The sequence below is a fragment of the Alligator sinensis genome, unplaced genomic scaffold (assembly GCF_000455745.1).
Source record: "Alligator sinensis unplaced genomic scaffold, ASM45574v1 scaffold400_1, whole genome shotgun sequence".
NCBI classification, from domain to species: domain Eukaryota; kingdom Metazoa; phylum Chordata; order Crocodylia; family Alligatoridae; genus Alligator; species Alligator sinensis.
In genome coordinates, this window is record NW_005841897.1 from 1,971,715 (window position 1) to 1,996,186 (window position 24,472).

The 24,472-nt window shown below is 51.2% G+C and overlaps 1 protein-coding gene and 1 long non-coding RNA gene across 4 annotated transcripts in view; one reads left to right on the top strand and one right to left on the bottom strand.

Annotated features, from left to right (window-relative positions):
* QRICH2 (glutamine rich 2) overlaps positions 1-24,472 on the bottom strand; it is a 43,527-nt gene that overhangs the window by 8,784 nt on the left and 10,271 nt on the right. Inside the window, exons 5-16 of the mRNA XM_025197479.1 lie at positions 20,131-21,883; positions 19,321-19,415; positions 18,332-18,432; positions 16,845-16,959; positions 15,416-15,667; positions 12,868-12,990; positions 12,413-12,487; positions 11,375-11,539; positions 9,550-9,671; positions 6,095-6,160; positions 3,940-4,041; positions 25-81 (exon numbers count right to left, since the gene is read on the bottom strand). Coding sequence (XP_025053264.1) covers positions 25-81; positions 3,940-4,041; positions 6,095-6,160; positions 9,550-9,671; positions 11,375-11,539; positions 12,413-12,487; positions 12,868-12,990; positions 15,416-15,667; positions 16,845-16,959; positions 18,332-18,432; positions 19,321-19,415; positions 20,131-21,883 — 3,026 coding nt within the window. The remainder of the gene's footprint in view (positions 1-24; positions 82-3,939; positions 4,042-6,094; positions 6,161-9,549; positions 9,672-11,374; positions 11,540-12,412; positions 12,488-12,867; positions 12,991-15,415; positions 15,668-16,844; positions 16,960-18,331; positions 18,433-19,320; positions 19,416-20,130; positions 21,884-24,472) is intronic.
* Positions 15,645-24,142, top strand: LOC112549338. Of its 3 annotated transcripts, XR_003092742.1 has the most exons (5): positions 15,645-15,932; positions 16,923-17,214; positions 18,352-18,650; positions 19,989-20,174; positions 23,802-24,142. It is a non-coding gene; the product is annotated as an uncharacterized LOC112549338 (long non-coding RNA). The 3 variants fall into 3 exon arrangements; XR_003092740.1 differs by lacking the exon at positions 15,645-15,932 and having other exon boundaries at positions 16,824-17,214; XR_003092741.1 differs by lacking the exon at positions 15,645-15,932 and having other exon boundaries at positions 16,824-17,214; positions 19,989-20,170.

The window sequence follows — 24,472 nt, forward strand, 5'->3', positions numbered from 1 at the left end:
GGGGGGGGGGTTGGGGTGGGGCGCCCGCCACAATGCCGAGGTACAGACAGGTAGCCACACTCCATCTCTGCCATCTTGTCACTGTAGGAAGGCAACATTGCAGACTCAGCAAGCGAAATGGCAGAGAACCCTGCAGGCCACCCTGCAAAGCCCAGCTGGCTACCAGAGCAAAGGCCTTCTGTTCACCACTGGACTGTGAGTCCCCAAAGTATTCTACCAACCCCTTAATATCAGGAGTGGCCTGCAGGGGACGGGGCTGGGGATGTGACCTTTTGTGCTGGCTTTAGCGTATACAAAGAGAGCCTGGCAACAAAAAAATATCCTCCATCTTTACTAAACTAGACCATGGTGTTTCACTTATCCCATTTTCCCTTCCCAAAAATCCCAATGGAAAGCTAAAAACCTGGTAAGACCCTGCCAGCAAACCACACCAGACTGATTGAGGGGGGAAGTGGCTTTTGTCTAGCTGCTTTAAAATTCCATGCCAAATGTTTTGGCAGGTATGTAACTCAAATGCCCAAGAACCCTTGGGAGTAGGGTGATCTTTGTTAAAGTTCCAGCCCTTTCCACTACCCTGTCATTTATGAGCTGAGAAAGCTCCCAGTTCATATTAAAAACCTCCAATAAATCCTCCAGAAAAAAGCAGACTGGATGTTCCCAATCTTTCTAAGGAGAAAGAAGAGGAAAACAAACCTTTCATGATCTCTTTAGAAAACATGAGTTAGAAAAAAGGGTCCCCAGACCCAAATGAGACCCTCACTCCCTCCTACTCCTCCACAGTGCAGGGAGGTTTTGGGCTTAATTCCACTAACACTGAGGGAAACTGAGGCAGCTCAACACTTTACAAGGTCAGATTCTCTTGAGGAAGCCCAAACAAGGAGAAGATGAGCCCAGCCTTTTCTATCATTGTGCTTGAGAAACTTAAGGCCAGATCTCCAGCGGAGAGAAGTCCATTGTACTAGTCCACAGAGCCACCATCTTCACAGGGAGAAGGGTCAGCCTGGCTGCTGGATGGCAGACAAAGGGAAACGTATACACGCAAACAGTTTTCAAAGAGAACAGATTTCCAGAGAGCGGGGGGCAGCCCAGGGAGGCATCCAGCCCAAAGACAGAGGCTCAGGGGCCTGGCCAGGCAGTGAAGGGAGGTCCCCAGCCCTAGCACCAGCAGTGATGCACGGTGACAGGTAGCCAACAGCTCCAAGGAAATGACAGACGCCTGCATGGAGAGGAATGGCAGCAAGGGAAGCCAAGATCCCCTTTGCTGGATGTCATTCCTCTGCCCTGCGCTGTGTCTCTTTGAAGCTGCTGTGGTCTACTCTATACTGGTTTTAATGATTACTGCTGTCCCTGTGGGGCAGGGGGGGGAGCAAGGGGGTGAGTCTTTAGAAGGATCTGACCCACTGGAATACAAAGCCAGCAGTGAAACCACTGAGGTTTCCTTGCAAAGAGCTTTGTTGGCTGAAGTGAGTGGCTACCATGACAACAGCTAGAGAATTGGCCTCAACATGGCTCAGATCAAGCAGCTCCTCAGTGTGTTGAACACTTCTGAAGTCCAAAGGCCAGTTTGAGCATGAAGAGACGTTGCTATGGACCCTCAAATGCTGAGTGCATGTCTCAAGCCAGCACTCTGCTTTCCTCCCATGACATATCCCCTCTGGTCAGATCAGGCCCCACGTCCACCATATTCAGTAGGTGCCTCCCCTGGGAGAGATGCACTAAGTGTTGTGCTTCAAGGGCAGAAGCCAACTTCTGACGAATGGTGGGTTAGGCCAACCTTGCACCCAGGCAGGCTGTTCTGTCCTCCACCATTACAGGGTGCTTGGCATTTCTTTTGGAGCCTCTGGTATTTACAAAAGATGGAAACAAGATGCTGGACCAGCTAGCTAAGTCCTGTGAGGCAGAGAGACACAGGTCCCTGGCTGTGCACTGCTTGCTTTGCCGAGCCTCTGCCCCTCTCCTGCCACATGTTGGTCACAACCCTTTCCTCCTCTCTGTCCCAAGGCTGTATCCTAAACTAGGGGTGGAGGAGACACCTTAGAGGTGTTGGGGAAGAGGAGAAAGAGAACAACATGAGCCCTTCACCAGCTGCATCTCCAAGCAAGATGCCTGCTCAGCCATAGTGAATGCAGGGATGGCAAACAGTTAACAGCCATAAGGAGAATCAGAAGACTCTAGGACTGGGCCCTTTGTGTCAGTCAGGATGAGGGAAGGCTATGCTCAGCAAGCTGGGAGGAGGGCCTGAGCCTCACTCATTAACAGGCTCTACAGAATATACCAACTAAAATGGGGCTGAGCACTGCCCTGGACCTGAAGCTCTCTGCTGAGAGCTGGCATCATGGTCCCTTTTTTGCAGTTCTCCTGGGCCCTGGGTCACGCTCTGAGCTCAGCCCCTGGGCAAGCGCCCCTGGCTCAGACCTGCTGTCCTACCGTTGGTGATAGTGGCCCAGGCTGTGACACTGTGACTGCAGCAGCTCCCTGATCATCTGACTGCTGGCCCTCGCCGTGCCCCCATAGTGGGTTTGCACCTTCTCTATATCCATCAGCATCTTGGAGTGAACGCTGTGCAGCCCGCCCAGGCCCGTGCTCTTCTCCAGCAGGAGCCCATCAGCATGAGGCGAGAGGACAGCTCCTAACCTCAGGCTGGGGGAGACAGAGCCAGAGATGGGGGAGGAAAGGAGAAATCACATTGTTAAGCAGGGCTAAGGCACCAGGAGAGAGGCTGAGCCTTGTCAATGCTGCTCCTGGAAGGAAGGGCAGCAGGCACTGCCCACAAGCACCATTTGGGAGCTGCACTGGGACCCCTGGGCCACCCCTTCATAATGCTGGACACCATGGTCCTCACCTCATGAGAGGCCTCCCCCACTCATCCTTGCCAAGAAGCCTCCCACCCTACAGCAGAACCCTCTGGGGAGCACGAGGATACTTCATGCTGCAGGGTTCATGCTCTGTGATGAGGCTTCTCCCTAGAGCAGCTGCTTAGGCTACTTGCCCTCCTGAGGGCTACATGCCTGCTGGACCCACAGCACTTGCTGCACATGGGCCAATGTGGTTCTCTCAGAGCCATGCAAGAAGTGTTGTGGTCTCTCCCAGTCAAGGGAAACAGGGTGGGTTCAGTGAGCCCGGGGCTGGGATGTGCCTGCAACATGTTACTGTCCTACATGAAGGTGTTTAAAAAGTTTCCCTTGGGATTGGCCATGGGCTTGGAGGAAAGGGCCAGCTGACCCCTTGCAAGTATCTAACAGGGCCAAACTCTGCTCTGGCTTACCCCAACGCAACCTCTTAGGAGATCAATGGGGTTTCTTGATGTAATGAACTAAGTTGTTCCCTCTGGATTCCTGACCCCAGCTTTGAAGGAATCCAAGAAAATGCTCCTAGAGAATCCAGCCAAGAGTTCACACCGAGCCCAGCACAAGCTGGTGCAGGACTTGGGGCACAAACTCCTGCAGTGCAGGCACTTCTGTAAATTACCATAACTCTCAGGGCTGTGATTTAAACACCTGGGTAAAGCTCTGGCCCACAGACAGCTTTCAATAGTCTGTAAATAAATTCCCCCAGGAAAAGCTCCTTCCCAGGTGAAGGGATAAGGGTGCTATTCTTCAGGAAGGCACTGGAGTGCCATTCATTGGGCTGGCAAAGATCAGTGGTACATCAGCTCATCCAAGAAGGTACACAGGCAATGCCCCCCCTGGAAGAGGAGACCTTGAGCCCCAGAGAAGTGGAGGTGGGGAGAACCCACATGTCTCTAATGCTGTGGCAGATGGAAATGGAGGGCTGCTCTGGGAGGGGCCCCATCACCGTCTTTCAACCTACCTGGTTGATGTAGGCACCTGCCACTAGCAGCAGCATCTCACCCACTCCCCTCCCCATCTCCACACTGCAAGTGACTGCCTGGGAAATGCAACAATAGAGGGAAATCCCTTGCCCTTGAGTACACTGTACCTGCGGCACTGCTGCCTGACTTGCTCCAGCTCGTAGACAGTGTAGGGCCGGACAGAGCGGTGAGTCGGTAGCATTGGCACAGAGGGGATGCGCGTGATGGTCCTGGTGGAGCCAAATGCAAAGGAGTCAGGGGAGAACAATAATGTGCTTGGTGTTTAAATCCACTGCCTGGCATGGTTCAGGGCTGGCAACTGCCGAGGAGGGAGATGGCAGGCTCCATTCTCGAAGTGGGGCCCGAGCAGTCTCATGCTGGGATGGCTGCTCTCCAGCAAGGGTTGCCAAAGCAGCTGGGAGAACCACTAGGCAAGGAGGAAATCTGTCTGGTATTGCAGATTTAATTCTGCTCTCTGCCCTTACTGCTCTTGGAGAAGTTTATTGGGCTGTAAATCCTGTGGGCCTGGTCTAGCAAAAGATTCTAACCCCTGCTGGCCTGGAGACATTGGGCCCAATTCTCAGTTACGCCCAATCCCCAGTGCTGCTCTGATGGGGTAGAAACGGCCTCCTGAGAAAATCTCCTGTGCCAATCTCCTGTGCCAATCTCCTTGCCAGTGGAGAAGTTCAAAAAAGGGCCTGTTGGAACAGGGAATGGATCAGAGGCAAGGGCAGGGGCAGGCTGGGGAACTCGGTGAGTGCAAGGCACCATTCCCTGCCTTCTGTACAGCTCAAGTTAGAGCAGTTTGTGCCTATGCTATGCCAAAATCCAGGATATGGGGAGGTCAAAGGGGGTTTGGGATTATCTGGTCTACCAATCCACACCCTCCAACCCCATTCCTGGGCCTTGCCCCCACCTCTCCCAAGTGCAGAAATGCAAATCATAGGTGTCCGGACGAGGAGATCTGATGTGTATGGCATTCTGCTGACCGTCTGCCCTGCTTTCCCACTGCAGCGCCTGTTCGACTGTAGCAGTGGACAAACTGTGGCAGTTAGAGCTTAGAGCTCTGTACCGCTGGATCCCTGCCCATGGGTGGAATGAAGCCATCATGTGGATTTCAAGCTAGCACCACCCAGTGAGTAGCTCAGGGAGGACCAGGGAAGGGCCAAGCACCTGGGTCTTGTTACTTCACGGTTCATTTTTATTGCACTTTCCATTAGCCATGCTCTGCACAAATCATTAACTCATTAACCAGGAAAATATTATCCTCTCCTTGGATGGTCAGGAACATGGAGAGGACAAGTAACTGGCCCAGGGAAGCACAAGTGAGTCAGTGGCAGAACCAGGAGGGGAACACAGATTATGCCTGGTTCCCTGCACTGCACTTGGGTCAGCACAGCAAGGTGGTGCAATTCTTTCTGCAGCTAATGGGCACATCTACACGTGCACCATTACTGCACTGTAACCAAAACTTACTGTGCAGTACAGGTGCATGTCTACATGTGCACACCCGTGCTGCACACTATGGTAACTTACACTGACTCGGGAGTAAATTCGTTACCTGCATGATACAGGTAGAAAATTTACTCCTGAGTAGTTACTGCACAGTAAGACCTGTGTAGACACCTTACTACGCAGTAACCCTGTTGGTGTGGACTGACCTGGGAGTAACTTTACTCCCAAGTCAGTGCACACACAACGTTACTGCACTGTAACAGCTACGTGTGTAGACGCCAGTCTAAAACCCACTTACTGCGCAGTAACTTACTATACAGTACATGCATGTGTACACATGCTTAGTGAGTCCAAAGCACTCCTGGGAACCTGGTGCTTGGATCGGGCAAGGCAGTTCCTCTAAGTGACCTTTAATGAATCTAATTATTGCATCTTATCCCTCTGGGAAGGGTTTTCTGCACAGCAAAAACCAGAAACTGACTTAAGATGACACCTGAGATGGTACAGAACATAGCCTGGCCCCACACCCCAAAAACTGCTTCAAAAATGCCCCTGGGAGTCAGACTGCTAGTTCTGGAACTGCTGTGACAGGGCATACAGCAATACCTACACTGCACGTGAAGGGTGTGGAAGGGGTGCACCCAGTACCATCTTTCTCCTGCTCCTATCCTCATCATCTCCCCCATCACCACAGGGAACTCAAGAGATCCACCAGCAGTGACCGTCCATCAGCCCCAAGCAGGAAAAGGGACAGCACGCTCCGGACTCAAACAGTTCTGCCAGTCCATACTCAGACCCCACCGCTGGTAAACAGGATCTTGGACTTACGGGCCAGGCACCACCATGTCCAGGGGTCTGTCGCAGGAGATGCAGTGGAAATGAGCCAGCAGGCGCCTGGGGAGGTGGGAGCAGATGTGTGGGTTATTATAGGATCGGGGTGTTAGTTTCTTCAGATCTGTGCCAAAGGGAATATGACTAGAGACGATGTTAGAGGTACAAGCTGAGAGAATGCCTGAATATACCCAGCAGGTGCTAAGACCTGGAGTAGTCTGTGAACACCAAGTATCCACTCTGTGGTCACCTCTCAGAAATACACCGGCCTAGGAACTGGCCTTATATGAAAACTGTGTACACAGAGAGAGAGTCTGGCTGGAGCTTAGGAAGGGCTGTCTAACTATGAGGGTGGCTGAGCACAGACCAGATCACCTAAAGCGGCTCTGGGATCTCTGTCAGTGGAAGCTGAGAGGGTTTAGACAGGGACACTCCTGCCCTTCGCAAGGGGTTGGATGAGATGCCCTCTTGAGGCCCCTTCCATGATTTCTCAAGAGGTCAAACACTGGGCCAAAGCCTCAGCTGGCAAAGTCAGAGTAACTCCACCAAGCCGCACTGTTTTATATCAGCTACATTTTTCCTTCTACAGCTTCTTTCAGGGGTGCATTTCATGATGCTTTTGAACAGCAACCCTTTCCTCCCCTCCTCTGAAGAGGGCCAATATCATTATTCTCCTTTCATAGCTGTGAACACTGAGACAGCGAGAAGGAAAGTGACTTGCCTATGATCACACAGCAGATCAGTGGCCAGCCCAGGAGTCTTGACCCCAACTTTAACCATGAGCCAACACTGCCAGCACAACAAATGCATCACATACATACCCCTTGTCCTGGTAGCTGCTACAAAATAATTTTGCCCCCCTCTTTCTTCCACAGCCCCACATGCACACGAGTATGAAATATACCGTACTGCTCTGATGACAGGACGACCCTGTGTGTAAGTCAGCACCACATTTCCAGATTCACGAAAAACTTTTGTTTCCCCAAATATGACAATAGTCTATGCTCATACGTTCAATGTGTCTGTGAAGGTTCTGATGTGATTATTGCCTTGGTGTCAGGAGCCCAATTATAGGTCAACTCTGTGTATAAGTTGACAGCAGTTTTTACGGCTCTTTTTTGAGGTAATAATAAAAAAAAAGGGGGCGGGGGGTGACTTATAGTTGGAACAGTATGGCACAGAAATGCATACCTGCCACATACAAGGGCTTATACACGTTATACCAAGGCTGCAGTTTCATCAGCATTAAACACCCCCCTGAAAATATTACATAAGTATGCATCATAACCTGGCATTCCCTATGAAACAAAGAGGTTTTTATACCCTCTACATCTCCATTAAGGCTTGGGGGTGCAGGCAAGATGGCCCAGAAGCAGGACTCAGATTTACAACCTTCAGATAGCAGGGAACCAAGAACCCGAAGCCACAGAACGGTGCCCTTCCTTATCAGTCCTGGCATTCATTGAGCAAGGACAGGGTCATGATCATGAGTCAGCAATTGGCATGATAGAATACCTGCCCTGAACTAATGGGAAAGTGTGATGCATCTGGCAGGGACTGCCTGGCAGCTCTGAACTTGCCCATAATTTCAAGATAGCCCTAGGGGCCGAACTGAAATTAGCCACACACACACACACACACACACACACACACACTCTCTCTCTCTCTCTCTCTCTCTCTGTCCGATGCCCAAGGGCAGCCTGCCTGGTGTCATCTGAGTCCATTTGCTTTTATTTTCTAACCTGCCACGTGTTGACTTCAATGGACAGAAAACAACAGGCAGCCCATGGGAGTGTGTGTGTGTGCGTGTCTACGCATGTGTTTGTGGGCCTGGGAAGAGGACGGTGGCTGTCAGATCTTATCTGCATCTCCCAGAACACGTGGGCCACACAAGGTGGTGACTGTGTCATCTGGCTCTGCATCTAACAGGCTTTGCAGGAACTGATGGTTTGCATTGCTTTAGGCAGCTTGTACAGGGCCCATGCACTTACAGGCAGGGCACTGGTGCCCTCTGGTGACAATGCATGGGTAACGGTTCACAACCGGTGGCAATTCAAGGTGCTGGAAAAAAAACTTTGCAATGGGAATAGATCATTGGCACCTCTGTCATTTCTGGATTTCACAAAACTTGAGGCACAGCTTGAGCAGTGACCCCAAGGGAGGCTTTCAAATAACACTTGCACATGGGTAAACTGAGACATGGGAGCAGGGTAACGCAAGGCTTCCATGGAAGATGCTGCGAATGCAAAGCTGGGAACAGAAACCATGAATACCGATGGCACCCCCTCTCCCTTAAGTTGCAGCTATCTCTCGTCTTCATCTTAGGATAGGTCTTTCCCCCTTGCTTCTGCCCACATGTCCAACCTCAAGACATGAGGCCATCCTTGGAGCAACCTCTGCCTCTCCCTCCAGCTTGACCCTTCAGTGGGGGGCTCCTCACAGTGGCTTCACAGCCTGATTTCCAGGTCTTGTGAATACCCAGCAGGAAGGGCTGGGCAGACCTGTGATTCCTGGTGCTGCACTTAGGAGCACTGAGGATGCTACATTCCAGCCCATCACCACAGCCTCTTGTTGCCTTCCATGTGACATGTGAAGCAGCAGACTTTACAGATGATCAACCCCTCCATTTTAATCCTTAACTCCTCAGGGTGAGCTCTCTCAGGCTTGCCTAGGGGCTTTGGAAGCCTGCTCACTTTTAATCTTTCCAGTAGCTTTGAAAACCTTGGTATCCCTTGATGAATCCAGCCACATGCTTTTGCAGTAGAGCCTCTGGCTGCAACTGATCCTGAGAAGCAGGATCGCCATTAGGCAAAGATACCATTAATTCAAATGTGTTGCAGTAGAATTAGGACAAAGCAGAAGAACCTTAGAGCTCCCCTGCACAGTATAATGATTTTGCTTAGGATGGATCAGTATAATGATTTTCCTTAGGATTTTGGGTTCTTTTGAATTAATTGAGTTGGAGCTGTATCAAGATGCAGGCATATGAGCAAAATGGTGCCCGTTACTGGTCTAGTTATTCTCCTTCACGTATGGAAATAGCTCTTCTGGTCTAAGGCACCTGCCCTAGGGGCTTCTAATGCTTAATTAAAATGGTATAGTCAAACTGGGAAGATTTTGGCATGCATCAACCACAAGTATGACATCCTTGACTATGGCTGCAATCACCTTAGACATGTGTTGGCACAACAAAGCTGTTGTTAGTCTAGTTGGCCTTGGTACTATCAGCAGGGAAGCCCCAGATGAAGCAGCTCCAGTGCCCATTCAGGACCCTACATACTTTCACAGGTTTGCAAACCACAGTGACGTCTGTGCCACTGTACATGACTGGTTAGGTTAAAACTACTCAGGACAGGCCTGAAGTGCAGACACAGCCTGAGGTGATCCCAGCACATCAGAAACACCAGCCCCTTGTTCAAAAGTGCTGCCAGGAAGCCAGAGGTGCAACTTACTTCCTGATCCCAGCTGCTTCATCTGCTTCATACTGTGGAGACTTCTCCTTCAGCTGCTTCCGGATGGCCTTCCACCGCTCCTCAAGCTGCTCCCGGAATGGGTCTAACTCCAGGCGGTCCAGCTGCAAGGCAAGGTACCATTCTTCAGAGCCATGTCCATGTCACACACATCATGGCTCCTCAGTGACTGATGGGATACGAGGTGTGACAACTTGCAGGGAACCTGCAGGTGGGAACAGGAGTTGTAGGAGGGGCAATTTGGAGGGTGATACCAGGAGGAAGCTCCATGGGCTTGAGGACTGCTCAACTGCTTTGAGCACACAATGTGCAACATGGCTTTATCTTTAAATAAACATCTGGTTGCTACGATCCAGATGGAGCTCCTTGGTTATTGCACAGAGCCCTGTGCTTGAAACATGAGATAACCTGGAGACAGGATCACGGTCAACAAGAGTTTGATGGAACTACGAAGTCCTGATCAGTGACATGGGGTGGCAAAACCAGGACTCAGAGGACGAACCCAGGCATCCACCCAAAGGACATCCTAAAGGGTCAGATCTCACCATTAGCGGAGATACTCAAGACTGGAAAGGTCTCAAGGCAAGTGGTGGATAACTCCATCCCGCCTCCCATAGGCCATTTAAAAAAGGAGATGGAGTGTCAAGAAATGTGCTGGCAGGAACAGCCTTGGATCTGATGGACCAAATAGGGCCTTTCCATCTCTCCTCCCTATGGTTTACAGACCACATGAATGATGCAGCTCATTTTCAAGTGGTGAAACAACAGTAGGGCACCACACCACTATGGGCATATCTCCCTGGCAAAGCAGTGCCATGCCAGAGATACCCAGACACTTGCTCACTTCAAACCAGGAACACAGTGGTGAAGGATACTCTGGAGGCATCCCCCTGCAGCACCTCTTGTTTTCCAACATGCATGAGAATAGCTACAGACGATGCCTTCAGAGCAGCTTTGCTGCATTTCCAGACAGTGGATGCAGGTGGGTGGGATGTACCTAAGTGCACCCTTCCCCAAGAGCAGTGAGGACATAGTATAAATACCCTCAAAACTCGTGGCACAGGGCACTTTGCTAATGCTGTTACACCACCTCTAGTCTTCCACCCAGTAGAAGTGAGCCAGCCTGCATGCTATTATACCGAAGTGCCCTGTGCCATGCAGATGAGGAATGGCTGTGTTGTGACACAACCAATGAGGGAGGCCATGAGGCTGCCTGGGGCACAGCTGGGCATGGGGGAAGATGGCGGACAGACTTGGGAAGCATAAGGCCATGACAGGTTGGAAGAGGGACTGAAGAGGGTGAGAAAATTCAGCTCAACATGGGGCATTTCTCAAAGCAAAGCATTCCAGTCCTGAAGGGCTCCTGGTTTATAAGGTAAACACTCCAGAGAATCTCTTCTCCCTCCCTGAGACCAGCAGCAGCCTGCAAGATGGGTTTGCCAGATCCTGCCTGCAATGTGAGACCTGAAAGCCTGTTCTCTTATGGCATCCATGAGCCAAGCTGCTTTGTTCCTGGACTCAGGACTGGCTCCATGACAGAAGGAGAGGAAGAAAGGGCTAAAAATAAGTACTGACAACCTGGTTGTCATCAAGGCCTCATTGCAGTGGTCTGGCAATATAAACCAGGGAACCAGGCCCTGTGTAAAGATATCTATAAAACCTCAGTGGCTCTAGCAAATTTATGGTGTCTTAAAAAGGAACAAGCTCCCAGTCTCCCCCTCTTATAAACCAGGCAAGGCCCTGACCGTGGCTACCTAGGGCTGACATACTGACTGGGGCTATGACACTGTGAATGAACACATCTTACCTTGGAGTCCATCTCCACCACGAGCTTGTCGAGCACTTTGTGCCAGTCCTGCTCATGCCCTGTCATCTTATTCAGCAGATCCTGGATCATTTTGTTGAGCTGCTCCAGGGTGGCATCAAACTGGCTGCGGCTGACTTTGCTAGCCAGGGAAATCTTGTCAGCTTTCTGGCAAGGGAGAAAAATGAAAGGGAAGGAAGAGGAAGATCTTCAACTGGATCCAGGGCTCGAAAGAGATGTGCGTTTTTGTTCCACAGTCTGATGTGGAACCATAAAAACTTTGCCTCCCTACCGAGGAGACACTTCCCTCTCCTACAGTCAGGACTTGGGTGCTCCAAGCAATGGCTGTATCCTTCGTCTTAGCTATCATCCTTCGCCCCTTTCCCCTTATTGAGAGCTTCCTCACTGAAGCAGATACAGCTCTAGTTTTTCAGAAGAGTTTGTAAACCTGGGACGGAGCTCACCCCTCTAACTCACCCATGATTACCTCAAGGACAACTCTACACTAGAGTCTCCTTTGGCTTAAACGCTGTTAGAACTGTGGCTGCTCAGCACATCTGAAAATTCATGGTGGTTCATTTGGACCCAGAGCACTCAAGGGACCAAAATCAGAGGCTGGAATTGGCAATTCCAACTTCCACACAGTACAGTTCATGGCTTATTTTTAGACACACACACACACACATAGGGAGAATGCATGCATGTGTCTCATTAGTTCATGTTGCACTGAGAGGATGCAAAGCATCATATAGATCCTACATAATAATATCTCAGCCTTTATCTAGTGCTTTCCTTCAGCTGATCTCTGAACAACTTACAGGGGCTGGCAAGTGTCATTAGCCCCATTTAAACCTGTACTCAAAGATCTCAAGAGACCTGCCCATGGTGAAGCAGTAGATCCAAGATCTTTGGTCTGAAGCTAGGGATCAGCCTCCCACCCCTGGGGGGAACCTGTAATCTCACTCTGCCTGCCTGAGACTGTGCCAGAAGGCACAGATGGTAGCAATCTCCATCTAACCCAATGCCTGTGCCTCTCCTTACCACATCGATTTCCATCTCTAGATGCTCCTTGTCTGCTTTCTCCTTTTCCAGTTTCTCCAGAGACTGGAACAGAACCTGCAAGGTACACAGGAGAGCAGGGGATGAAAACCTACTGCACAGTCATTCATTGTCACCTCCCAGCAACTGCACAAACTCCCTGTTACCACCTGAAGGCATCTAGGATTCAGAGATCTTAAACCCCCATTAAATTTAGCAAGGCAGGGGTGGGGATGAGAAGGGTGAAGCTTAGGCATATTCCATGACTACACTTTCTTCCTGTCTTGGGATCTCTTTGCTCTCAGGGGCATTCACTGCCCACTGCTTGCTGATGAGGGTGAATCATGAGAATGAGCAACACTAAGAACAGCCTAACTTCTACGTGTGCATGGCTAAAACTCATCACACTTAACAGACCACGCTGATACCTGGCCCCTCTGGCCAGGCCTGCCACTCACATCAATGTCTTTCTGCTTCTGGCGATGCTCTTCGATGAGGTTCCCTGTGATAGTGTTGAGCTTCTCGCAGTCTTCCTGCACATTGATGATGGTGCTTTGGATTCGATTCAGCAGCTCCTCATCCTGGTTCAAAGACAGGAAGGAAAACAAAAACAAGGCCCCATAATTACGGAAGTGCTGCCAGGTACCCAGGCCTGGAGAGTGGACACAGCCTGGGCAAGCGGGGTGATGCCTCATCAGAATCCTCCACCATCACTTACATTCAACCATTCAGTCTCTCCTGGTCCAGCTAGTCACTGCCCTCACTACTGGGACTGCCATGAATTTGCCCTCTGTGCCCATGTTGAGATAGGGCTTAGGACCTACAAAATGCTTCACCCAGACTGCCCGGTCAGTCACTCACATGTTATCCACTGGCAGACTTTCAGCTGCAGCTACTCAATTCAAATCGATGACCAGGAGGTGACATGCCCCATGCTCCAAACCTAACCAGTCTCCAGTCCCCCTCAAGCAAAATGCTGTATGAGGTGTTCAGGATCCACCCTCTCCTGCTGGACACAAACCAGGCAAAAGCTGGCCGCAATGTCATCTGAGGAAAGAGCATCTTCAGTCTGGAGGTCTGTGCTAGCTCCCAGAGATTGTATTGGAACTGGCTCAAGTCAGAACCCATCGGAAATTCTCCTACTCTGGGAGGAAAATCTGCAAACTTCCCAAGGCCGATTGTTGTTTTATCAGGTACCCAATCTATACATACAAAACCAGCAGTCAGGGATAGTACCTCTGCTCACCCTTCTCTTGGATCTGCTTGTACAAAATGAACCCATTTTACAGATCCAATGACTACTCTGAGGCTAAACCAGAGGCTGCAGCTGAACAGTTAGCCCTGGAAATCATTCTTGCACCTTAGGGCCCCACCTCTTCCCACCCCAGGGAGTAGAAAGGTGCTGGATAATCCATCCTAGATTATAAAAAAAGGTTACCTGCCATTTGGGGAATCTAGACAACAATTACTGAATCCCAACCACTACCTCAGGTGTCCTTTTCATCTCTATAGTGTCTTCAGAATATACCACAGTCCAACCTCATAGTCTCCCCTAGTAGATTCGTACAGTGAGTCAGAAACAGAGGCAAAGAGAAGATAACAGACAGAACAATTAAGGACAGAATTTAAGACTTCTGGCTCTCAGCCCCATATGTAGTTTAGATTACATCAATGAGATAATGTCTTAGCATTGCATCAGCTCCACATAGTGCTGCACTGTAAGGATGCTAAGGTCCAAAGATTGTTAGGCTGCTATGTTATCCCAAACAGCAGATGAGTAGAAATACAACAGTGCCACTGATGCTCAGGAAAGCACTGCTAGCCTCTTTTTCCTCTCTAATCCCATGTTCCTTGTTCATTGGCAATACAGGTGGGTGGAGCCCCATTCCCCTTTGGGTTATGCCTTAGCGGTTTTTTTCCAACTCTATTACATCCAAATGCTGATCAGAATAGCATCAAGCCAGAGGCAGGTTATTCCCTGTGTAATACGTGTGCCTGATTGCAAGGAGGAGGAGTGGGAGTTCCCATTGCCATGGCTTGTAGATCTCACAGAAAACTGAGCAGTGTATGCAAGCATGGGGTGGGAATGCAGATGTTTTGAGAGGCTTGGGCTACTGATCAAAGACAGGAAAAAATGGAAACCCCATGACTGCAATGGACTCAAATCAGCAAACCTACTCTGATCCCCAGCTCCTTGCTGGGGAATCTCCACCCCTGGCAGTTTCCCAGAAGAGGCTGGACAGGCAGATCTCTGGGACAACTTAGGGACAGGGCATCCTGCATCAATGCAGGGGATTGGACAGGAGGACCCTTCCAACTCTGTTATGCTCTTTCTTCTCCTTAAACATTTCAGAGAACGTGAGCTTGGATCAACAGAGTGCCACGTTGGTTCCCCCAAAGCTCCTGGAGCCTGTGCCCAACAGGAAATGGGCAGCTGCCCCACAGATATAGCTCTGCTGATCAGGACATGCAGCATACTTCAAGATCCCCGTGCATGGCTCTGCCAATGCACCTATCCTGGCTTCCAGAACTTCTCTTCAGCCAACCCTACCAGTACCCAATCTACACAGGTCTGGTACCGTGGGCAGTGCTGACCAGGGTCACTGAACACAGCGCTGGCTCCACCCAGGCCACAAAGCACCAGGCTCACTCTGATTTGTGACCGCCAAACCCAGGATCAGGGCATCCATCCACAGGGCCACCCAGCAGGAGTGACTCAAGACCAGACAAGGATCCAGAAATCCTACAGGGCAGCCCATCAAGCCTGGAGCTCTCTGCTCCTGTGTGGTGCAGAGGGGCAGAGCTGGTCACCACCATGACTCCCACCTATTGCCTCCTCCTCAGGGTTCAGCTACTCCCAACAGCTATCTGCATATCCTGCTGCTCAGATCCCTGCTGCAGTGGTTTTCTCACACTCTTTGGCTCCACCCGGTACAGACTGGTGGTTCCAGCTCCCTCCTGAAAGCCTGTATAATAACTCCCAGCATTTCCCTCCGCAGGCCTTACCTGGCTCTTCAGCTGCGGCCTCTTGGATGCCTTGCCCTGTGTGCGCCGCTTCATGAAGCTGTTAATTAAGTCCTGGAGCTGTTCATAGCGTTTGAACAGATGGCTAACCTGCTCGCTGACATCTATGCTGCAGGCTGGGCATGAAGCATGCAGTGCTGGCTCGGTGGTCTCCGGGCCAGCGGGCATGCTCATGGAAAGCAAGGTGGAGGAGGAGGCCATCATGCCCTCTATCACAGACCTAAGCTTGTCTAACTGTAGGCAGGGGAGAGAAGAAGGTGGGTTTGTCAGCACTCTCTAATGCCCAGGCACTGCCAACCAGTGCCAGGGAAGGACAGTGTCTGCTTTTGCCTGACCCATATGATGCCACAAAAACTACCCGTTGGTAAAATCCCCAGTGCGCAGAAGCAACACCTCAGGCAGCCTATGTTACCCATGGATGAGTCTCAGCCATTCTTGGCCTTTACCGTCTGATCTAACTTTTCCAGTCAGGAACAGCTGAAGCAACGCTCCTCTCAAGGTACATTTACGCTGTGTCCCTGGCATGGTCTGGCAGGGAGACTCCTGCCCATCTACTCCTGCTCATTCAAGCCAAACCCAAAAATATTGCGGGGAAGCTGTTCTGAGGGTGTCTCTCATTGCTTCTCTCAAGCAGGTCTTAAGAATGGCAGACAGAGGTCTTGAGGGATGGTCACAGGATGGACATCCCTGGAGCGACCCTGCCACTGTATATCTGGGTTTGAGCATATGAGAGGGAGCAAGCACACAGTGTGGACACATCCTTAAAAACCAGGGGTGGGGGTCACAGCTACTTGCCTCAGGGTTGTTACACTGGAGGAGCTGTTACTAGGGTCCCTTCTTCGAGCCGCTCAGCACAGAGCAGAGCTCTAGAAGCACTGCAGAAGCCGGACTGGCTGGGAGCCCACCACGCTACCTTAGCAAAGTGCCTCAGTGGGGGAACACCTTGGTGGCACAAGGCTGCTTATCTACCCCACGTGCACTCAGACCCTACAGCTCTGCCCACAGCCATCCCTGTGGTATTTGGGAGGCTGTGATCTGCAGTCTCCCATGGGATAGGGGAGTGTTGTCACCTCCTCCATGCTTCCCCTGTGAACCTAAGGGTCCAGAGGAAGTGTTTTTTCTGAGTCCACCCTCTTCTTGTCCTTCCCCAGCAGGCTCACAGATGGAAACAGCAGTCAGGGAGGCCAGCTCCAGGTAGCCATGCCCCAGTTAGGACACTGGCTTCAAGAGGTGAAATCTTGTAGAAAACCCCTGCAAGGATTCTGATGCCCTAAATAACTGTATAACAAAGGGCAGCAGCAACAACTCAGAAGAGTCACAAGGGGACCAATGCCCAGAAACACCATTCAGACAGCTCCAAGCAGCGGGGGTTTAATGGGAACCCAGCGAGTGGCCCTGGCTCTTGCCTGACCTGGTCCTGGAGACAGAGGGCTGTGTCGGTCACCGACTGCTCCAGTTTGGCTTTGCCCTGATCCTGCTTCTCTCTCAGCTTCCGCAGCTCCTTCTCTATGTTCTTCACCGTCGATCTGGACCACAGAGCCAACACCACAAAGGATCACTCGCTGAGCCAAGAGGCTGCTTGTGGGGCTGGTAGCAGCCAGGGACAGGGAGCGGTACACAGCACAGGAAGGCATGAACCCTTCTCAGGACCAAATGCAGCTTGGGTACAACTCTCCCAAAGTCCCCACCCTTTAACTTCAGGGCAGAATTTGCCTCCCTACTATAGTGGCTTGAAGATACTTCTGTGGGTTAGAAACCCACATATCACATGCCAACTTCAGGTCAGTTCAGGGGATCCAGTTATTCCTATGGTTTGTTCCAGCTTCTTGGGGATGGGTATGCAGAGCCAGCTCTGGGCACCTGGAAAGAGCCTGGCTGGACAGGCCCCTGTGCTCTGGGCAAGGAGTGAGGTCTTGTATTGGCCAGACACCTCCCAGAAGTCTCCCAGGAAGACCCCAGCCCACCACGTAACAGATGACTCCACCTTTAAAGACTGACTTGCCTAGCAAAACCCACTCCCACGCCAGGTGTATCCTCCATTTCTAGCTGACAAAATTCTCCCTATCTGCCCTGTTTTGGTGATTCCCCCTCCCCAACTCTGTGGTGCTGGTGCCCTCTTACAGACCCTTAACAATGTGCCTTCTTGCTCTGACCAGTATCCTTCCCCCAGGTGTGCTACATTAGCTACAGAGGTCATCCTGGCACATCTTACTTTGTATAAAACCTAGTCAAACCCAGAGCCAGGCCTAGGGTCCTTCAGTTACTATGGCTACCACTGCCCAGTTTTAAATTACTATAGTCCAGGTCTTTGTTCAGTCCCAGAGGGACCCACGACTGCTCATGACAGTATATTAACCCAGGGACAGGAATGAATGCATGTGGGTCACCAAATACAGGACAATTCCATGAAGTACCAGGCCTCTGGGTGGATGGTGGGTGAAGCTCACTCAGTTCCAAGTCAAGCCAAGGGAGACGTATGCCAGTTAGCATGGTCAGCCCTGGACATACAATCTTTAACGCTAGGTGGTTCAGCTCAGCATAAGCCCCTAGGACATGGACCACTGATTATGGGGTATGCAACCAGGCAGCAGCCTTGTTCTTCATGGGCCATTTGGGCTAGGACCAGTTAACAGGAGTTCAGTCCTAGATCAGTGCAGGCACTGCCTTGTATGAACCACGTGGGTGACAATTAGTTACTACAGTTTGCAGTTGATAAGTTATCAACTGCACAGCAGAAAATGGTGCATCCTCTGGGGCCCTGGACTCCATCTACGTGTATATCAGAGTCCAGACCTCAGTCCCATTGTTAGATCCTGGGCAGCAGGGCCTGCTAGTGAAGCCCATTACACAGGAGAAAATGGGCAAGGAAACATATCCCCGGCTGTCATTTCCTTTTACCTGAGTTTAGCTACTTGCAGGTTAATCTGACTGGATTCCTCCGCGCTCTGGCCTGCTCCTGCAGCCTCCACTCCTTCCAAGACATTCTGCAGATTGATTATCTAGAACCACGACAGCTGTCAAGAGTCAGGACTCCAGGGCATAGGCCTGCTTGCATGGACCTCTGCCCAGTGGGCAGACACCCACCCTCTGGCAGTGCTGGGTTTAACTACCCATCAAAAACACCCAGAGCCAGAAGCCACCCTTGTGCAAGTAGCTGCTACTCCACTCATTTCAAAGGATTTGCACCAGAACTGACCTCCTGGTGTTAAGGACTAAGGTGAGCTTAATGGCTTAACATAAAACACACTCATTTTAGAGCAAGTCTCCAGAAGATCGGACCTTCAATTCATATATTTGTAGCTAGAAAGCTACATATACTCCTGCCCCCGCCCCAGTTGTCTTCTCCCTTCAAAGCTGAACACAAAAGGCAAGACAATTCAGTATCTCTCAGCAGTAGAAAAGGACCCTTGGCAAGCAGTGCAGCACAGGTGGGTTTGGCTGGGGGTTCTGAAGAGGACGGGCCTCTCTTTCCTAGGGATTGGGAGACACAAGCCAATATCACCCTTTTGCCCTTCTTTTCTAGGGCTTTTCTCCATTCAGACTGCTTGTTATTGTTGTTTCTATTCATATGGTGCCTAGAAGCCAGCTGAGCACGTGAAACCATTGTGGTAGGCATTTAGAAGATATATAGTATGAGTTTCTGCCCTAAACAGCTTCTAGTTTAAGGAGACCAGACAAAAGGTAATGTCATTGAAGGAATGAAGTGATTCACCCAAGAGAATCTGTTAAGAGCCTGGAATCAAATTCCTGCTTTCCAAGACTCATGCCAGAGTCTTGACCACAAAGACAGCCTCACCAATGCCAACCTCCCAGCTTCACAGACTACATAATCAGACCTGTCTCAACCCTGCCCGCTTAGCTCCCAAGACAGTATGCCACCCACTAACCTTCTCCTTTGTGCTTCTCATGTCCTCTGCCATGTCTTTCAAGGATGACAGCTGGTCCAGGACAGCAGCAGGGAGGCTGGGGACGTTCTTCCGGGCTTTATGCCATCAAGGAAATATTGCAGGGTTGGTTACATGGCTTAGTGCAGTGCCAGGCCCTGAAAGCAGCTACATCCAAGAAGATTCCCAGTAATAGCCTCCAAACCAGTGTGAGCTCACCTATGCAATCGAATTCATCCCAGCACCCCTCCCTAGCCAGCCCCCCAGCCCTACTGGGGCACTCTTGTATGGCTTTGGGGCATGCCAAGGCATGGCATGGAAATGCCACGAGATACTTTGATATGAATGAGAAAATGATCCAAAGAGGAGGGAAAGCCCACTTCTACCCACAGTGATCTGAACCAAAGGCCCCCGTGAAAGTCAGGGCGTGAGTCACACAGCTGATTATTTATCACCCTCAGGTTAGTCAAGCCATTACAGTGTGTGGTGGCCTGAAACTATGAGGTACTTGCTTACTGGATAGCCAGCCCCAAGCATTAAGCATGGCCACCTGCTTTGGATCCAGTGTGGGGGAGGACAACCACCCTTAGCTATTAACAGTGCTGCTCACCAGTACATCTAGTAGAAACCTACTGGCAGCATAACTCAATGGTAATTCACACTGTTCTCAGTCTCCCTGTAGGTGTGGAGAGGTAGGCCAGATCTCCCTAAAGTGGCACCTGGGACCCTGAAGAGCACCCTGGAATTTGCCTGCATCGCAACCCAAGGTCTGAAGCCTGTGAGGAAAGGACCGGATGCGGGGGAATGCCCTACCTGCATCCAAGAGGAGCTGCTTCAGCTTGTTGAGGTCTGAGTAGGTACATTTGGTTTCTTCCAGCTGGTTTACCTGCTCCTTCAGGGCAGCATAGAGGTTGGCCAGCTGCCCCATCTGGCGCAGGGCCTCCATGGTTTCGCTGTAGCGGCTGGCAGTACTGCTAGATGCAGAGGACTCACGTAGGAAAGAAACGGTGGCTCCGAGCTTGTCCTTCTGCTCAGGAGATGCTGCCAAAGGGGTTTGGGTGACATAAGGCCCAGATGGAACTACAAGCTGGGTGGCAGAGGAGGATGCTGCTGCAGGTGCCATAGGCTGTAATGCTGAGGTGCCCAATGGAGATGCTAGGGAGCCTGCCTGGGGCCCTGGCATGCTGGGCTGGGCTACAGGAGGCCCAGCCTGGGATCCTGGGATGGCCAATGGAGTTGAAGGAGCACCAGTCCAGTCTCCTGGAGGTCCTGCTGGGGCAGCTGTCTGAGGCACAGGCATGTCCACTGGGGTCCCTGAAGCACTGGGCCAGGCTCCAGGAGATGTCACATGAGTCTCTGGTGCACCAGTCAAGGCTCTGGGAGGTGTCATGTGGGTCTCTGGAACACCTGCCCAGGCTCCAGGAGGTGTCACTTGGGTCCCTGGCACACTAGGTCCAGCTTCAGGAGGTGTCACTTGGGTTTCTGATGCACTGGCCCAGGCTCCGGAAGGCATTACCTGGGTCTCTGGTCCACCGGCCCAGGCTCCAGGAGGTGTCACCTGGGTCCCTGGTGCACTGGGTTCAGCTTCAGGAGGTGACACCTGGGTCTCTAGTGCACCACCCCAGGTTCCAGGAGGTGTCACCTGGGTCCCTGGTGCACCAGCCCAGGCTTCAGGAGGTGTCACCTGGGTTCCTGCCATGCTGGGCCCGACTCTGGAAGGCATCACCTGGATCCCCGGTGTGCTGGGAGCCCCTGCTTGAACAGCCATCTGAGTCACGAGCACACCTGTTGGAAGTCCTGGAGCCCAGTGCCTGGCTCTGGGAGTCCCTGCCTGACCATCCACCTGAACTGGCGGAGCAACAGCCCCAGCCTGGATCCCTGGAGTGACTGGTGAGCCAAGCCAAGTGCCTGGCTGTCCCACCTCAGTCCCTGGAGCCCCCATTGGTGTCCCTGGGGCATTGGGCCAGGCACTGGGAGACACTTCATCAACATCCATCCCAGGAGCACCTTCCTGGGTCCCCACAACCCCAGGTGACACTCTAGCAGGCCCAGTCTGAGTCCCTGGGGAACTGGGCCCAGCACCAGGGGAACCTAGCTGGATTCCTTGACCACCTGCCTGGGCCTCTGAAGCCCTGGGCTGAGCCCCTGAGATCTCTGTGGTGGGGGTGCTTGCCCTGGTGTCAGGGGTCCCTGGCGGTGCTGAGGGGGTGCTGGCTCGTGTCCCAGAGCTCCCTGATGGCATGGAGGGGGTGCTTGCTCTGGTCCCAGTGGTCCCTCCTGCCACAGAGCGGGTGCTTGCCCTAGTTTCGGAGGTCCCTCCCGACACAGAGGGAGGTCTTCCCCGCGATCCAGCCATCCTGGTCGGAACTGATGGGGTGCTCTCTTGGGTTCCAGGAGAACCAGCCTGCATCCTGGAAGTACCCCCTGCAGTTCTGAGAGAGTCCACCTGGCTCCCTGAAGCCCCCACCCCAATGGCGGAGGCTTTCCTGGCAGGGGTGTCAGTGGCTAAACCTGGGTGTCTGGTCAGAGAAGTCTGGCCTATGATGGTCTCCACAGACTGGGATGCCTGGAAACAGAGCAAACAGGAAAATGATTTACAGGGGGGCACTGCCACAGAGCAAGCAGCAGGGGTGGGGGCAGGGGCATTCTAGACCGAGCCCATCCATGCTTCCCCTTCGAGAGCATGTGCTATTCTTTTGTTATTAGAGAGAGAAACAGCAGCTGTAGAAGTCTGTGGTCATTTCTCAGCTCTGTAGCCAGAAGGGCTGGGCTCTCTCAGAGGCTGGCTCACAGTGGGGTGAGAGGAAGAAGGTCTCTCACACTTCCAGAAGGGCAGGGACACAGGTATCTGGTGCACACATTAGGTGGGGAGCAGCAGAATGGAGACTAATGTGCGGAGCAGCAGAATGGAGAGGAGCTTCAAAACCCCTATAGGGAATGGTGGCCTCCAGATCCCAGCACATACAGAGAGAGAAGCTCAACCCTGTCCCCCTCAAAGAGGCTGAGGGTCTTCTGGATCCCAGTACACAGAGGTGGGACTGATCAACAGGCTCCCATCCCTGAACTCAGTGTTCTGCCCTTCTTCTCATCCTCCTCAATCTCTATCCCTTCCTCTTGGCTTGGTTCACTCAACCCTTCCATTCATTCTCCCTTCTCCATAAGCCTCCATCTCCTTACCACCACCCAAAACCTCTACCCCTTTAGTCTTACCTCTGCCCTCCCCCCCTACCCCCTTTCTGGCAGACATCAACATACAAAATAGCTGAGCTACATCTCCCTCAAGTAAAACCCAACCTAACGGAGGCAGATGGCAGCTATTTGTGCCTGTAGAGAGCAAGAACTGGTTTATGTTGTAGGGCTGCTGCCACCACAGCTTTGTTGGAGGAGCTATGGTGGTAGAGCTTCCTGGAGGGGGTTCCCTGTGATGGCAGAAGGGTTTTCTTCTGCTGGCTTCACGACACCACCTCCTGCAATGACAGCAGCTCTGATAGCAGAATCCTCCTTCCATGGGCACAGCTGGGAGTGCTGGCTAACCATTAGCAAGACTCTCATGTAGACTAAGCCTAAAGCCCAAAACTGACATTGCCTGGGCATGATTCAAATTTGATGGCCACAGTATGTATCCTGAAGTCACCCAGGTCATGTGAAAATGGACTGGCTCCAAACTCTCCCAGCTGCTCTCAGGCATTACCAACAGTGTGGAGCCTGGGAATTGGGCACGCAGAGTGCTAAACTCATCTGCATACTACTTTCCATTTTACCTCCCCAAAGGGGCAATGGATACCATGTGCTAGACAGAATAAAGATTGAGTGACTGAGACCATGTTAGATGTGACTAGAGTTAGGGTTTGATTCCCAGGTCTTGGCGGAAAAAGCGGGGAGGGCAAAACATTGTTTGTGTGTCAAACTCAAGTACTGGGCCTATATTTGGATCACTATCTTGAACCAGCACTTTCAGGAGGCACATACCTTTTGATACCTGTAAATCTTTTGAAAAGATAGCTATTATACAAAAAAGGGTTTTCAATCTTAACAAGAGCACAGCTGATCTCTGTGGGTGCATCTGTGTGTTCAATAATACACTGTAGTTACTGTACATTAAGTTTAGTCCTTGGATGACCAAATACTAAATCAGTGCACAGTAACTGGTGCACTGCAGTAACCCATGCAGTTTAGTGATGCTAACTGTACAGTAGCCTAACAATACTGTGCAGTAGCTTATTAGCATGGGTTTTGCCCTGAAAAATGAGGCTACTGTGCTGTTACCGTCTTGTGTAGACGCACCTGTCTCTCTAAGATACAGGTTCATTTCATAAAGTGTTTGACATAAAAAACAGCAGCACCAGAAAGGCTATCAGGATTATTTCACTGCAGGTTAGCCATGGAACAGAAGCTCCCAACTGATCAATTAACTTGTTGCCTAAAAGGTTTCATGGTTTGTTTGATTTTTTGTTTTGCTTTTTTTGGCTCCTGTTGGCTCTTAGAACCAGAGCGCTCTGAAGCAAGTCCTGAAACGAACTGCCATGGCTACTGGACTCCTTTGGGGCAATTTGCCCTCTCAGCTCTTCCCTCCTGAGGCACATCGCAGGATCTCAGTAGGTAATCTGAGTGATCGTGAAGGATCTGGCTGAATACCAACCAGCATAGAAGATCCATAATTGCTTCCTTGGCTTGATAGACCATATCAGTGTTTCAGGATTTGCAGTTTCACATGTTTTTCACTTATTTTCTGGAACTGCTAAAATGCTGATAATTATGTCTAACGCCCCCACTGAATCTGCCTAAAACAGTCAATCCTTGCATAGCTGCTCTACAATATACCCATGCATTCAAACGCTGGCTTGTGGGCATACAACTTTGTTCGACTACCTACATGGCGCACTAATGACACGGTGACTCCTACAAGATGGTTAATTAATAACGATGGCACTTGCATGGTGCTGTAGAAGGTTATGTGGTAAGTTAACCACTTATGGGGCTTCCCTAACAACTCACGGGTGGCCCTAGGGACGTAGACAGCTGTGACATGCATAGATCCATGCACAGTCCATAACAAACAAACTCTCTGTTAGCTATGAGGTTGCTCAAGTACAAATCCCAGTCTGATCACTGAGGACCATTCATGGCATCGGAGCTACACATTCCTGAAAGCAAG